This window comes from Alosa alosa, chromosome 21 (genome assembly GCF_017589495.1).
Source record: "Alosa alosa isolate M-15738 ecotype Scorff River chromosome 21, AALO_Geno_1.1, whole genome shotgun sequence".
Lineage (NCBI taxonomy): Eukaryota > Metazoa > Chordata > Actinopteri > Clupeiformes > Clupeidae > Alosa > Alosa alosa.
The window spans coordinates 8,125,648-8,142,173 of NC_063209.1; the positions used below are offsets into that span (position 1 = coordinate 8,125,648).

At 40.4% G+C, this 16,526-nt stretch overlaps 1 protein-coding gene, 1 long non-coding RNA gene and 2 other non-coding genes across 7 annotated transcripts; 3 read left to right on the forward strand and 1 right to left on the reverse strand.

The window, feature by feature from the left end:
- Positions 1-6,782, reverse strand: LOC125286741. 2 transcript variants are annotated; one of them, XR_007192236.1, is made up of 9 exons: positions 6,574-6,782; positions 5,768-5,851; positions 3,942-4,012; positions 3,381-3,479; positions 3,189-3,278; positions 2,915-2,950; positions 2,566-2,654; positions 914-1,015; positions 1-785 (listed from the first exon to the last, which is right to left on the reverse strand). It is a non-coding gene; the product is annotated as an uncharacterized LOC125286741 (long non-coding RNA). The 2 variants fall into 2 exon arrangements; XR_007192235.1 differs by having other exon boundaries at positions 3,942-4,036.
- Positions 6,783-7,230: 448 nt separating this feature from the next.
- Positions 7,231-16,451, forward strand: etf1a (eukaryotic translation termination factor 1a). 3 transcript variants are annotated; one of them, XM_048231978.1, is made up of 11 exons: positions 7,231-7,364; positions 7,742-7,844; positions 10,128-10,303; positions 10,701-10,840; positions 11,002-11,140; positions 12,032-12,222; positions 12,718-12,847; positions 13,092-13,265; positions 13,766-13,830; positions 14,938-15,085; positions 15,387-16,451. In XM_048231978.1, exons 2-11 carry the CDS (start codon positions 7,759-7,761, stop codon positions 15,467-15,469), a joined length of 1,332 nt encoding a protein of 443 aa, XP_048087935.1. In that variant the 5' UTR covers positions 7,231-7,364; positions 7,742-7,758; the 3' UTR covers positions 15,470-16,451. The 3 variants fall into 3 exon arrangements, with proteins under 3 accessions (XP_048087935.1, XP_048087934.1, XP_048087937.1); XM_048231977.1 differs by having other exon boundaries at positions 7,232-7,368; XM_048231980.1 differs by lacking the exon at positions 7,231-7,364 and adding an exon at positions 7,502-7,579.
- On the forward strand, positions 11,440-11,561 carry LOC125287007. Its single transcript, XR_007192285.1, has one exon. It is a non-coding gene; the product is annotated as a small nucleolar RNA SNORA71 (small nucleolar RNA).
- Positions 13,494-13,620, forward strand: LOC125287006. The gene has a single exon (XR_007192284.1). It is a non-coding gene; the product is annotated as a small nucleolar RNA SNORA71 (small nucleolar RNA).
- Positions 16,452-16,526: the final 75 nt, after the last annotated feature.

The following is a 16,526-nucleotide window of genomic DNA, read 5'->3' on the forward strand; positions in this document are numbered from 1 at the left end:
GCTTTATCTTTTATTTCACCAAGTGAACGTTTTCGAGCTACACGCTCTTCATCAGACTTGAATCAAGATAGACACATGTCATACTTATTAGGTACATTAGAAAGGGTCACATGATACATCAATCAAGTTCTAATTGGAAGGCACACCCACTGCAGAGAGGTGCATCCTAGGGTACCAACAGACATCCACAAATATTTTTCACCATACTACACCAGTCTCTACCAAATATACAAAAATATACAGAAAATATATACATACACACATATATACATACATACAAACATAAGTACATATTTTGAAGTTCTTTCTAAAACACGTCTTAGAGTGTACAGAGAAGTCTATTCAGAGTACTTGACATAGCATCAGGCCCTATGGCCATCATAATTTCAAGTAAGCATGATAAGGTGTCTATATAATCACAAGGTTACTATTTTTATCCAGGAGACTACAATACAGCATCATGTTAAAAACTTTTGCTACAGTCTTTATTCCACTTCTAAAGGGCAAACAGACGAACACGAAACAGAAGTACCATTATTTAAAGATTTTCAGTTGGCAACCACATAGTCATTAAAGTAGTTACAGGAACGGTCTGATATTGAAGTCCTTATTCATACCCCTTGGTGCCAGGGTATAAATCTAATATAGTTCACGTTTGATTCGTTTACACTAATAATTTAACATCCATACTGGAATAGAAATGATTAATCTAGAATATGTTCATAAACTCTATACCATTTCTTCCTTGTGTTTCTGAAGGATCAAGATCCTGCTTCAGATTACCGCTGCAATAAGGACAATATTCAAATTGTAAGACAGCTTGACATCAACATATCAGTGGTAACTTTGATAGCTGATTAGCTATGTGATAGTTTCTGTAAACTGTGCACTTCTCCAGTTCTCTTTGAATTACCTTTCAATGTCAGTCTCATGTGTTTCTTGTACTGACTCCATAGATGTGCTGCGCATTGATGAGTAGCAGGTCTCTGGTGAACCTGATCTCTCTATCTGGCCCCTATGGAACACATAAAGACACCTGTCACTTATTTTAAGTTAATATTTGTAGTTTCAGCATGTTATATGCAGGGTTCTAAATTAACACCAATTCATTTTGGCGGGTGGTAATAAAAACTTACTAGCCAGTTTGGCCGGTGATGCAAGAGGCATTACATGCATGATACATAAGGCTCTGTTCTCGGTCGTATATATCCCCCTGGCAGTACTTCCTACATTTCCCATGACCACTGTGCCGTAATGCTACGTGATGACGTTTCTTACGCCCATTGGCTGCGCGCAGTTTGCGGTGAAACCAGCGCGAGAGACCATGGAAACGAACGGAGCATCTACCAGAAAACACAAGGAATTAGAAGAACGAACGGAGCCAGAGAAGGGAACATAGACTGAAAGAAGAGGGAGTTAGCCAGTAAAGTAAAAAGTACATGACGCATGTACATAACACAAATACATAACACGTTACGAAATATTAACGCAAAATGCATTGTGTTTACCTATTTCCTATTTCCTGTGTTTTCCTATTTCCTTACCTATTTGGGGAGCTGATGTCATGAGGCATGCAAAGGCCGCAAAACCTGAAGCAGCAAGATTGTTTATTTTATAGATAGATAGATAGATAAATAGATAGATAGATACTTTATTGATCCCCGGGGGAAATTCAAGAATTATTGTCTATACATTATTGTCTATTGGAGTTAGCTGAAGATGGAACGTGAGGAGCTTGTAGGCGAAAATTTTCAGTTTTAAAAAGTTGCCTGATCAGTGATCACCACCACTAAACGCATCATGCACTGTGCATAGGGCACCCAGAAACAGAGGAGGGACCAACATTTAGCCAATAAATAGTAGCTGTATTGCAAACTGTTTTTCACTCTTGTTAGAGAAAGCATACATTGTCAACATGCACCAACAACATGTTACATAAAGATGATACTTTTTGGGTCCTCTCTATAAAGATCCAACTTGAACGTAGGCCCTATGCTACTCCATTTAATTGAGAATGCGTCTGAGCGTGCACGAGAGGGAGAGAAAAACGCGTGGCAGGTTCCAGCTGGCTTGTCATTGTTGATGATAATTGATATCTCCTTTTTATTAAGTTAAGATTAAACTAAATGCGGCAGTGGTTGGGACAGACTTATGGGGGCGAGAAGAGGAATGAAGCAGAGAATGAGGATATGACAGAGAAACAGATAGATAGATAGATAGATAGATAGATAGATAGATAGATAGAGATCCCAAACACGAAATGAAGTGTTTGTACTTTCTGTGTATATTTTGTGGTTTGTATACATGCCAACAATGTTAATAAAATGATCAAATGCATTCAGTGACATCTCATAAACTCATTTCACCGGAGAAAGTTAGTAGAAATTCTGATTGGCTATAACTTTAGAAAGTTACCAGCCACATTGGCTGGTGATCAAAAAAGTTCATTTAGAACCCTGGTTATATGGGCTTCACATTAAGTCGTTATTTTGGATTTGGTGTTTTTTGATCCAAAGAAAACATACCAGTCAATCAACACAACCTCATTGGTATTGCAAAAATTACCCTGTGGCAGCAGTTAGAAGACCTGGACCATTTCCAATATTGTTTGATGGATAGTCAAGGGGCATTCGTCTGGCCCATTCACAATGATTCTGTGGTCAAAACAATAGGAGATGAAAAATTGTGCTGACAACAAAAGTGCTTCCTAGGTCTTACATAATGATAAATTCTCTTAAAGCATCTTAAATCAGGGATTTTATATCTATAAAAATGGGCCTACCTGGGTATTTTATATCTATAGAAATGGGCCTACCTGGGTATTTTATATCTATAAAAATGGGCCTACCTGGGTATTTTATATCTATAGAAATGGGCCTAACTGGGTATTTTATATCTATAGAAATGGGCCTACCTGGGTATTGTTGTATTATCTGCATCAATCCCTTCCCTGAAAAGCATTACACAAGTTTGAACATTATTTCATGAACCTTAAAGTAAAACACTATTAAAGTTCAACTGTTGAATCCTGATCAATTACACTGATAACTTATTATCATTAACATCATCAACAATGTCTTCCAACATCATGTTTTAAAACAGAAATATGGCAAAATGCTGTAGTTTCCCAGTTTAATCTTTTCTTAAAAGACAGCCTGTCCCAGCACCATGCAAAAATACTGCATTACCTAGGTTCCTCTCTACGAAAATGTCGTCCGATGATATCCATTGAGTCTTCACTCTTCAAATCCAAACCAGATGGGATAGGGGAGGTGGATCTGTCAAAGGCATTACTGTAAAAGGTAGCTGCAGTTCGAATACAACTAAAAAAACTAAACATAAAAAAAAACATTAAAAAGAAAATTGAAAAGATGATATACCCTCATTCAAATTTGATGATCCTTTTCAAGGAGTCGTAACTTTCCATTGACCAATAGCTGAGTGAGGGGGATGTAAACCTTTCAACATCAACTGCAGACCTGTGGAACAATGACATTCATGTGCATATATTACATACAGAAACATTAAAGGAACCGTATGTAAGAAATGTATTTCAGTAAATCATGAAATGGTCCTGATATGTCACTAGACATTATGAAATCATGTTAATTTCAAATACTTATATCACTGACAACAATAGTCCGGCCAGGATGTTGTCATTTAAAAAGTGTTGCAGCCCTCAACTGTTGTTGATGTTTTGTCATGTCATGTTGTGTTTTGGCCTGATGCGCCACCCTCCACCTATCTACTAATCACAAAGTCAGTAGTGTTTCGGCATCGGGTTTGGCAACCTCGAGGCAGGGGGGAGGGGGAGGGGATACACCGCTCTACAGTAATTTGAAAGTGATTGCAGTACCAGTTTTGGTTGGTTATGGTACCTTTAAGCTTTCCTAAAAACATCGCCATTCTTCTCAGTCATGTGTGTGTTTGTGTCTCCATACCCTGCGTCTGCATCTCGTTCTTTACTGTGAATTGTCTGGTCACTCATCAGGGCCTTATGATGAGATGAGGTCTGTCAGATGAGATCGGGTAAGGACTGCTCAGAATAAGATCAAATTGCAGAACTGGATTGATATTGTCAGATCAGGTTTTTATCAAACAGATTTTTCCATCAATAGGCAATTTATGTGTGTTTGTGCCATTATAAAAAGTATATCCATTCTTTCAATAAGACATATTTAGTCAAGATAACATTAGACATTTGTGAGATAGGGAACCTCAATGACTATAGACGAATGGTTACGACATTGGTTCTCAGAAGAATAACACGAGACGTGAACCAATGGGATTTTTTTGCAGGCCACTGATATAAAGGCACACTGTGCAACTAGTCCTCTGTAGTCATTCTGAAGTGATCCAATGGACCAGGTCCAGAGAGCCAATGAGGTTAGAAAGGGTTCTTCCCTCATGTTCATGTTCTTCCTTTAGAGAACCAAGGTTATGTTTATAACCATGCATTCTCTTTCAGTCGAGTTCATTCCACATTAACCAATGGCGACGCATATACTGTATCACAGCGCCTCATTGGCCGCAGTGGACAAGGAATCCACTAGGAAACTCACCACCAGGGTGCTGAGCGCATACGGCGGGTCGCTATGAAACAAGCCGACAACATACAAGAAAAGCTCTGATGAGTACTAGTGTCCGAACAAGGCAGTTTGCTGGCACTGGAGGGATTCTCACAGGTACAAAGCCTGGCAGAGCACTCACACATAGAGTGAAGCTAGTTTGGCTAGAGCGGGGCGTTTAGTATCACTGATTGTGAGTGAGCACTCTATCTAGCAGTGCTGGAATGGGGGTTGATGAAGTCATCTGAAAATTACTTCCCACTGGTAAACGTAGAGTGAACTCAACTGAAAGAGAACATGGACAGCATGGTGTCATGCACTTAATGTTCTGATGAAGCAAAAAAAATACATGAAAATAATTTGGCCTCCACAAAATTGGAGCCAGAGTTAAGTAAGCAAGAAAGTCATCGCTATTTGCTCCTTCATGAACCGCTTTTGATTGAACATATATGCTGTCCATTTTACAGTCATTGAGGAACTGTTTTAAATAGTTATACATTTCTCTATTGTCTTTTAAATGTTTCTACTGCAGCAGCAGATAAACAGTGTGTAGAGATGAGGCAGGGCCTGAATCAAATCCAATCCCAAATTAAGAAGAAGGTGTAGTTACATTAAAGCTATTTTAAGAGGGGGATTTTTTGTCATGAAACAAAAACTCTTCTGAATGTTAAAGGAACAGAAAAAATATTTATAAATCACATTGTAATCAACTGCTGGTGTCTATCTTTTAAAAAAAATTAAAATGAAAGTACATTAAAGCCTTTATGCAATACAACACGTTATAACTAGAACAACAGGTTTTTTGAATACAGTTGTGTATTCCATCTGAATTGCACAAACATTCTAGCCTGGCTGTTCCCATGCTGCCTTGCGCGCGATTTGATTCACGCTGCTAAGGCAGCCTGGAGACCATGGAGCAAATTTTCGCCTGAGATAGGGAACCAATCACAGAACAGGGGGGAAAGCAAGACGATGATGAGCTATGCACAGACGCATTTGATAGACATCCGTGGCACCCAATAAACGGATCTGGGCATTTTTTTCAAATACGAGAAAATGAACGTTTGGTTCCCAGACCACGTCTCATTGAGAAGTGGTGGCGCTAGCCAGGCTACAAACATTCCATAATATACTAAACCATTGCTCTACCCCACCACAATCAGGTTCACTTGCTAAATTGTTAAGAAGAAAAACATTACCTTGCATCCTCTGGTATTGTTACTGATTCAGCCATGATTCATTCCCTTTAAATGAATAAGGTATAGTCTCCTTTCCTGTTGTTACTGCAAGCAAAGTCAGGTAAATAGCAGTCTCATTGCATGCTCACCATACAGTGTATGTGCCACTGAATTATCCATACTGACCAAATCAGTAAACAATGTTGAATTGTCACACCAGACAAGATTTATTTCTTACATATTGCTCTAAATGTTGGTTTATGTTGGTCTTTATGGAATCAACAATGACAACACTTGGGGAAAAAACCAATTCAGGGTTATTGCATCTTTGAAGCAACACATGCTGATTGAGTTGATGTAATGAGATTTTGTGATTCAGTCTCTGTCCTTGAGACATCACGATTCACATTCATGGTGTACAATTTATAATTCTTTCATAATGCATCCATTAGGCTATTTCCTTCAATTTCAATTATCCAGTCACATCAAACAAACAAAGCTGAATAGGAAACAAAGTTTTGTCTGCAAGGTAATAGAAAAATAGCATGAGGTTCCCAAAATTATTCTGAATTCATGCTGTGTGTCATCAAACGCTAGCCTACATCAGAAACCACTGTCTAACACAACCTTTAAGTTATTTTGATCAGTCAGTAGAAATGAAAACTGTTCAGTTGAAATGTTCTCGTGGAATCTAGTGAAATAGGTTGTGTCCATTTGAAATATTTTGCAGTAGGCCTATTTCTCATGTTTAGATGCCACTGCATTTTGTATAGTATATAAATGATTAGTAAATGTAGATTGCTTACAAGTTATATTAAAGTACTTACCATCGTCCTGAGCCTATGTTGATTTGGTTTGATTTTTGTTGATTCCAGGAAGACGTTGTAGTGGTTGTACTCACTCAAACCCGTTCCACAAAAGTAATGCATTTGTCTTGACAGCCACGTTAGACTCATGTCTTTCTGGCTCTGATCCAGACCTACTTTGATTGGGTGGAGTCAAATCATAGGCTAGGCCTATTAACCATTCCCCCATCCTTAACAGAAGCTTTATTTCTCAGCTTTATTTCTCATGCCATGTCAAGTAGCTAATTTTTCATTCAAAAGCCATGATGAATTGTTTTAAATAGCCTGCTTTTTTACTTGCTACCCAAAAAAAATATGAGAATTATTTAGGTAAAGTAGGCCTTACGTTTTCAATAAGCTTAGGGATAAGCCTATCTTGTGACCTTTTTAATTTTGAATCATAAATCAAGTCAGGATTTATAATGTCCCATATTCTGCACTTAAATGAGGACTAACATGTTTCAGCAGGGTAGCCTTGTTCGAAGCACTACAGCTCCCATGAGGCATGAAAATTAATAATCCCGCCCATGACCTTTTGTTTTATGACAAGCTTACAGCCTAGCCAATCAGAGTGTGCTATCGCCGCGTTTCTATGCGGGTTTCTAGGAAGTGGAAAATCTGAGATCCACCTCCCCATGTGAACTTTCGCACCACGCGTAGCTCGTGGAAGACGGAACCGGCAAAGAGAGGCAACGTCACATAGCAGACGAACGAAACAAAAATCGCGGCGGCCGTAACGCAGAAAGACCCCGAGTGGTGCGGCGGAGCCAGAGGCAGGTAAAACTTAATCGTTCTTTTACCCAACAAATTTTTGAATTCAGTCTTTTAAAAATATATTGGTGATGGCTGATGGGCAAGCAGCATATGTGGTAGCTAATAGGGTGGACGCTAGGGCCTGGGGAGAAAGAGGGCCTAGTTTTGCCGCGCACTTTACTGACACCGTCAGCCGGTGTTGGGTCTTTCCATCTCGGGTGGTTGCCTACGCCAGGTGAGACCTGCGCGGAAATAGCTATCGGTATTGGGGCAGTACCATGACCCTATGTTATACACTATAACATTGCCTTTTTTTTAACTGTAAGTGTTCCTCTTGCTGAATTGAGTCGGAGCTGCCCTTTCTGCTTTTATATCCAGTCTGTTGCTCTTTCTTAAGCGATTACAACAGGAAAGATGGCGGACGACCCGAGCGCGGCGGACAGGAACGTGGAGATATGGAAAATCAAGAAGCTGATCAAAAGTTTGGAAGCAGCAAGAGGGTACGTAAACGCTTTTTTGTGAAAAAATATAGATACTTTGTTCGGCTTCGTGGTGTCAGCATTAGCGCAAGGTTAAAGCCCAGGTACGTGTAAACAGTTAGTAACGTTAGCCAGCTGTTGTAGAAGGCCGGGGATTTGGGAGGAGCAGGCTACCGGCGAGTGGGGTGCAGCCACGAGACTTTGTGCCATAGATCTCGGTTTAGGTTGGTGGTGGTTTTTTCCCCCTTATAAAAATGTTGTACTTACAGTGTTAACCTTGATCACTGTAGTATGATTGTTTTGTCGAATGGAAGATTCTTCAGTATTGGAGGCCGCAATGCAGGCCTCTTTCTCATGCGATTCATGGCACGCTGTGGCGTTTTAATTAATAGGTTTCAGCTCGTTAGCGTGGTGAAACTTGGGAGTTGCAAACTGTCATGTTGTAGTTTTGTCAGTGTCATTTGCAATCGTAAAGTATGCCATAGCTTTAGTTGACAATTAATTGCGCCATGTTAGCGTAGCTAACGTTAGCTTATAGGAAGGAACTGGCTTCAGAATCTGATGACAATCTTGTCGCATGTTCCTAACTTCACTACATCAGACCGGCCGAAACTGGTCTTGTGTTAGCCTTGGGTCACACTATGTGTTCTAGCACTATACCAGGGAAACGTGGGTAGCTATTATTATTTCCATCTGAGTAGCAGCTACTCCAGGGCCCACAGACGCTGCTAGTAACGTTAGCCCCATGCCCAGACAAAATGAAGCTCGATCAAATGCCGTAACCGAGTCATCGGTGCAGTTGATGAGTTTGTCACTTTTGAGTTTTGACTGTCAGTGGTTAAGTCAAGAATACGATATAGTAACCAAGCATAGCTGTCATGGGGATAATGGCTCTCGGAAATTATATGAAAAATTAGATTTGATTTAAATAAATATTTTGTTACGTTTGTAGCCTTCAATGGATTGTTGTGCACCGATGTAGTCTCCAGATGTCGGAGTGATCGAAGTGTCCAGTCATTTCAACCGTGGAATAAATACCCCCATCTGATCAACTTAACTTTAATGGAACTATACGTGGATGAGTTTTGTAACCCTTTGTGTCAGGTTTTATTATGTTTGACTTGCGTTGTGAGACATACATCCATAGCTTATAATGGGTGTTGAAACTGCAGATTTGACGAAACATTTTATCTCCAGTATGGACCAGATTTGCGGTGTTAATAATAATACAGATATAAACAAACAAGTTTGTCCCTGTAAATGCAAATGACCACGGTCAATTTATGGTATTGTACTGATACGGTCAAGGAGATTTTTTACTAGGGCTGTTGGTGATGGAATACTGGTACGGTTGACACATTACGTTCAACTCGGCTGCCCTACATTTACTGGTAGGTCTCTGTTGCGCAAATGCAACGTCAGCGCGAGCGGCATTTCACCTCCTTTTTGACAGGTAGCATGTGAGAAAAGACACAATGTGTCATTATGGTCAAGTCCTTCACACAAGGTCGCCTCATGGCTTGGTCTGTGCGTCATGTTCGGTTGTAGTTAGTACTATGAAATGTACGGAGGCAGATTGGTTTCAAGTTGCCGAATGGTCAAACACCTGCATACAACTACTATTGTTGTAGAGTGTTTCCCTGCTCAAGCATATTCTTTGTTCTAAATGTAAATAGGTGTAGGTATGTTAACTTTTGAAATGTGTTGTGTAGGTCTTGGGTACTACTTAATGCACTTTTTTTCAGAGAAGGACCTTTTGCATTAGTTTGTAAATTGAGCCTATTGGGAAACTATGGGAGATGTGTCTCCTGCTTTCATTACTCTTAGCTGCCTTCACTATTCTTCACATTACTTATGATTCTGTGACCTTGTGCAAATATTAACCTGTTCTCCGTGCTAGCAGTCTATGATGGAGAGAGCCACTTTTGTGCATTTCTGAGCTAATTGTCATGTAATTTCTGAAGTTCCTGTCACCCATCAACTCGACAGATAGTTTGATACAGTGGCAATGTGTGCGGCAAGAACAACATTTTACCCTTTGTGCTTTTCTCTGTTTAGGCTACTATGCATTAAGGATTCTTAGCACTACATACTAGCATGCAGAAATGTGGTTTCCAGTTGTGAAAAGCATGCTTTTTTAAATAATGCCATTGAAATAATTGAAAGTGAAAGTACAGTTTCTAGCAATACATACATTATGTCTTGAAAATAAGTAATGCATATTTAGTGTTTTCTAAGTATTTTTACTTGATAAATAGGATGAAATAGGTAATCATGTTTTTTTTCTCGCTTCTCCTTGGGTAGGAATGGCACCAGTATGATTTCCCTCATCATCCCTCCCAAGGACCAGATCTCCAGAGTGTCCAAGATGTTGGCCGATGAGTTCGGTACGGCCTCCAACATCAAGAGCAGAGTCAACAGGCTGTCTGTGCTCGGCGCCATCACCTCAGTACAGCAGAGACTCAAACTTTACAACAAAGGTGACTGACTGTTCAGCTAGGACTGGCTCTAAGCTCTTGGCTTGTCCTGGGGCATCATTAATGTTAGCTTGGCATTTTTTTTTTTTTTTTTTAATATAAAGTACACACACACACATATATATATATATATATATATATATATATATATATATATATATATATATATATATATATATATATATGAGTGTCAGTTTGATACAATTCACAGGCACAAGCAAAACCATAATAATTAATCAGGGGATATTCCATCTTGAAAGCAAATAGAAATTATATGTACATATTTCAAAACTCAGCAATATATTTATGGCTTTAAAGTGCTGCATGTGATGTGTACAATTGACTCCAGCGGTCGTTTTTTTCTGAGTTGACCAGCTTCCGCTTCCCTTATTTTTTGCAGTTCCCCCTAATGGCCTAGTGGTGTACTGTGGCACCATCGTCACTGAGGAGGGCAAGGAGAAGAAAGTCAACATTGACTTTGAGCCTTTTAAACCCATCAACACCTCTCTCTATCTCTGCGACAACAAGTTCCACACTGAGGTGTGAAATGCAGTGTGTGTGTGTGTGTGTGTGTGTGAGTGAGAGACCTCACTGACTGCTGTAGCAGCTGTTGACATTCCTCCTTGAGTTCAATATTCCTGGCCGTTATTAAAGGCAAAGCTTTAGTAATCTCGGTGTCTCTCATATTTCTCATCGCCCAGGCGCTGACGGCCCTGCTGTCCGACGACAGCAAGTTTGGTTTTATTGTGATTGATGGGAGTGGAGCTTTGTTTGGGACTCTGCAAGGGAACACCAGAGAAGTTCTACACAAATTCACCGTGGATCTCCCCAAGAAGCATGGTAAACTGTTAGCTCCACCATCGCCACCATGAGACCACTGTAGCCAAAATGTTGCATATACTATACCAAATGTGTTAGAACATATGTGGAACATTTTCTATGTATGTATATATGCATGAAATCGATACGGTAAGTGTCTTTGCCTCGGGCCCAGTGTTCTTTATAGCTACTGAACTCACCACTTGCTATGGTCCTTCAGTTCCTTCACACATTCATATCACTTTTAAGTTCAGTCTTCGTCAGGCTATGCATATTAGTTAAGGATTATTTGCATGTTATCATAATGACAATCTGTATAACCCTGTATCGAAAGTGATTATGGCATGATTGTTGCCTGGTCATTGATACGCAGGAAGAGCGAATTGAAAGTCCCGTGTTTGCTGGAGCATCCATCTCTGCCAAACCCTGTATCTTTCAGACACGTTGTCACTTTGCCGTGTCAGGCAGAAGTCAGTGTGATGAAAGTCTCATTGTTGGTTGGAATACACACTGTCCAGGGCTAGAACTCTATCCATAAAATTTTGTAGACTCCGACGTAAATTGAGAAGCAGTGGTCTGGCCGTGTAAGGAAAATAAGTGTGTTGGAACAGCTGTGGGTTTACCCATTGAATGAGCCATGCTCTGCCCGGCAGAATGGGACTGTTTAATCAGGTGTGTTGTTCAGGAATACCACAATGTCTTTATAACCAGGTTAGGCATTTGTTCAGTCCTGGCATGCTTCTTAAAGCAGCAACCAGTAACCCTGAATGTCAAGATCTAAACACGTGTGGTTTGTGTGCAGGTTGACTCCGATTTGTCTCTCTGCTGCAGAAGGGGAAAAAATAAATGTTTTAAAATCATTGTCTTAAAGGTGGAGGCTCTAAACAATGTCTGCTCTCTCCCACACCTCAGGCAGAGGAGGACAGTCTGCTTTGCGTTTTGCCCGTCTGAGGATGGAGAAGAGGCACAACTATGTGAGGAAGGTGGCCGAGACGGCGGTCCAGCTCTTTGTGTCCAACGACAAGGTCAACGTGGCCGGCATGGTCTTGGCTGGTTCTGCTGATTTCAAAACTGAACTGAGTCAGTCAGATATGTTCGACCCGGTACGTTTATGGTATGGTTTACGGCCAACTTTTTTGCGTTGGCACGGTACCGTCCCGCATCAATTTGATGTTGTGCTGTTATATATTTGCTTTAGTGTGCAATTGACTATTTTGACATTGTATTCGCAGTACTTCTGTCAAACCAATTGTAGATTTGCTTCAAGTGAACAGAGCTGAACTTTGTTGAACTTGGTTTTAGCTAGTCTGTGAATTCAATGTTGGTTTCACACTCACACACTTCCTCACTCTGCACATGTTTATGGAATCAAAAGCTGAACCACTGTTATGCTCTGTCTAGTGTGGAAAAAAAAAAGTTTTAGTCCTTTGTCTGCCACTTGACATGCTCTAGTTCTTTGAGGGGTGTTTTGTAGTTATTGGCCGTGTGCTTGTTATTTCATAAGAAATAATGGTTCTTGCCAATGCTCAGAGGTCCTTATAATGACTGTTTTGTGGTTGTCTGATGTGTGTGTTGTCTTTGGTGTGTTATCTCTACAGAGGTTACAAGCAAAAGTGTTGAAGCTGGTAGACATCTCGTACGGAGGGGAGAATGGATTCAACCAAGCAATTGAGCTCTCTGCAGAAGTGCTGTCAAACGTCAAGTTTATCCAGGAGAAGAAACTCATAGGTGTGTGTGTTTGTGTTTATGTTTGGATGGGTGTGTTATGGCTTCAACTCAAGCCACGATCCTAGCAGCATAATTTAGGGCCATGGCTTTTGTCATGGAAAAAACCCTGGATGAATTCCATGGGACAGAGGGAGCAAAGCCATCAGTGTTGGCTCCAGTAGTGGCCGCAAGGGGGGGTGGGGTTGGATTATAATGGTTGTAGCGGTGTTATTTTATACCCACTCTTGCATCTGGGTCTCAATAGGGCGGTATTTTGATGAGATCAGCCAGGACACGGGGAAGTACTGCTTCGGCGTGGAAGACACCCTCAAAGCCCTGGAGATGGGAGCTGTGGAGATCCTCATTGTTTATGAGAACCTGGACACTATGAGATACATCCTGAGACTCCATGGAGCAGAGTCCATCGACGCAGAGAATGGTACACTGACTGTAACATATCACTTAACAAGTGTACTTAATACGTACCTGTTGACTCTTTGAATTGATAGTAAAAACAGCAAGGCAGAAAAGAGGGACAAGAAAACCTGAGGAACAGGAATTCAGAATTGTCTTTCATGGCTATCACTTTTTAATTAAAATTCAGTCTTCACTAGACTCTGCAAGCATTAAAGTATATATCACCTCCATGTAAATTCACTGACTGTAACCCTGTATCGAAAGTGATTATGGCATGATTGTTGCCTGGTCATTGATACGCAGGAAGAGTGAGTTGAAAGTCTTTTCCCGTGTTTGCTGGATTGTCAGTTTCTGCCAAACCCTGTATCTTTCAGACAATTGTTTACTTTGTAGTTTTGGATAAGAGTCTTTGTTAATTTGTACTAACATTGATGATAAAACTCAAGACAGAAGACCTGAAGAGACGGAATCCACAATTATAGTTCAATTGGTCACAGTCTACATTTCTTTTCTTTTTTTTAGATGAGAAGACCATTTATTTGACGCCAGAACAGGAGAAAGACAAGTCCCATTTCACAGACAAAGAGGTCAGTGTGAATTCTACATTTATGTTTTAAGTGTAACTCCGGAGTAAAAACAACCTAGGGTCTGTTTATGGTAGTTTTTGATTGAGAGCAAAATTAACGTTAATTGGTGGTGTTTTGAGCAAGACTGTTTATTTGCATTAACACTGAATGGACTTACAGTGATGCTAACAGGGCAAGGTGCCACGTCGCTATTTTATACCACTAGCAATGCTCAAAATATAATTACAATTTTGTGGTCTTGCTCAAAACGCCACCAATTAACGTGCACTCAATCAAAAGTTTGAAGTTGTTAACTACCATAAATAGACCCCTAGATTGTTTTTACTCTGGAGTAGAGCTGAAGATGTTTGCCCGAACCCGATGGGTTCGGTCGGGTTTGGGCTTAATTTCTATCATTTCACTCGGGCTCCGGCTTGCGCCGTAGGCTAAATGAGCAGTCACGTGTTGCATTTCGATTAGCTGCGAGAAAGATGCAAAAATGGATGCTGAGGAGGTGAAACGGAGGCTGGCCTTAAGCGATTACGTTTTAGTTGCACCGGCAAAGAAGGCTAAATCTGAGGCGTGGAGAAGTTTTGGCATGTACATAATGAGAATAATGAGCCAGTAGGTTAGCCTATGTGAAATCCAAAGGATTCAACATTCTGCAGAATGATGGGGAATTCGTCGCTGATAAGGCATGTTGATAAAAGCTTGTCCACACCTGCCAGTGCCTAGGATCAACCTACAATCACATCGTTTGTTACAGCAACAAAACCAACCCTGCAAAGGTGAAACAGGTTACGGAGAACAAGTGTCAGCTTTCGCTGTAAAGACATTAGGCCTTTTGATATCGTAAATGGCGAGGGGTTTGAAGAGCTGGCGCAAGAACTAATTAATGTCCAGGCTGCGTATGGGAGGGTTCCCGCAAACTTCAGAGTGCTGAGATGTTATGATGATACAGAGGACTTCGGGCTTTTAAAAACCTGTCAGGCTCAGGCCTTGTCGGGCCTAACTTTTAAGGCCCGATTACAGCTCTACTCTAGTTACACTTTAAGAATGTCTGTATCGTTGATGCAGACTTCTGAAATGACACCTCACCTTTTGTCATCTGTGTGTGCTCGTGAACAGACAGGACAGGAGCACGAGCTGATCGAGTGCATGCCTCTGCTGGAATGGTTCGCCAATAGCTACAAGAAGTTCGGCGCCACACTGGAGATTGTCACAGACAAGAGCCAGGAGGGATCGCAGTTTGTCAAAGGCTTCGGTGGCATTGGGGGTGAGACTGTTTTTAATGATGCTCAAACTCGTATTTCCTCTACATGCTACATCAGGGTTTCACATGCATTGACTTATTTGCGGTGGCTCACCACAATATCAACATTGACCACCACACAATGATTTTCCAGGTTGTACTAAATTGTGCTTAAATCTGGTTAGCATCATAACCACGCTGTGCTAATTTGTTAAAAACTGTTGCATTCAATTTAATTCTGCAAACCAAACACCACAAATGGAATTCAATGGAATTCTTTTTCATTTTGTCTCATTGTCTCCCTCTTTTTACTTCTCCTCTCCAGGAATCTTGAGGTACAGGGTGGATTTCCAGGGCATGGACTACCAGGGAGAGGACGATGAATTTTTCGATTTGGATGACTACTAGGTAGTCGGGGACTGATATGGGGAGATGAGAGAATGGATGAAGAAATTGAAGAAGGACAGAATGAAAAAGAATCTCTCAAAACAGCGAGAGAACATGGACCCCTTATCAACTGCAAACACTTACACACAGTTACATATACAAATACATATGCTGAAGAGGAGTTACAGCCTGTCAATCACAGAGGAGAGAGAACCCTTCATGAGTAACAACAAAATAACGCCCCAGCCTTAGAATACTCTGATTGGATTGAACTCGCCTTTTTAAGTTCAATGTATCTACTTTTTTCCCTTTTCTTTTCTTTTTTTTTTTTTTTTTTTTTTTTAATAAAGCAACAGCACGTGCCCAAGATACTCATGGCCCCATCTGAAGACAACTTTGGACTCGCTCCTCTTATACAGAAATATATATATATATTATATATTTTTCTTTATGTCCCTTCTCCCCTGACTTCCCTGATTCTTCTGTTCCCCATGGGTCTGTTTTTTGCATTTCTTATTTCTTTTCTCTCCTCCTTTTTTTTTTTTTACAGGCAATTGATGCTGCTGTATTTTATGATGGTTTAGATTTTTTTTTACCTGGGTTTCTGTAGCGAATGGGGGACAAAGAAGTATTAAATTTGAACTGCTTAAAAAAAAAAAAAAAAACAACAACAACAATGGTCCTTCATCCACACTCACTTTTTCAACTGTGTCTTTTTTTCTCTTCTGGATGGCTTGCCAGAAATGCTGCATGGCCAATGAGATGGAAGAGCAAGATTTTCTCTGTCCAGCAAGCAGTCTGTTGACAATCCAGAGAGCACATTCAGTGAGAAGCCATCATGTGAATATTCATATGTAGCCAGTGATGCATCGCAGAAAAATAAGGGGAATTAATGATGTTTCAATGAAATGCATTTTAGTGTGCGATTCCCTGAACAAGACCCTTTGACTTTTTGCTGTTTTCATCTTGAAAGTGCAAGGGATCTATAAAAATGATTCAGATACGACTTGTATATGGCTGTTTTATGCTAACATGAGATATGTATTGCAGGTTACCCATACTGTGTGGCTATTTTACA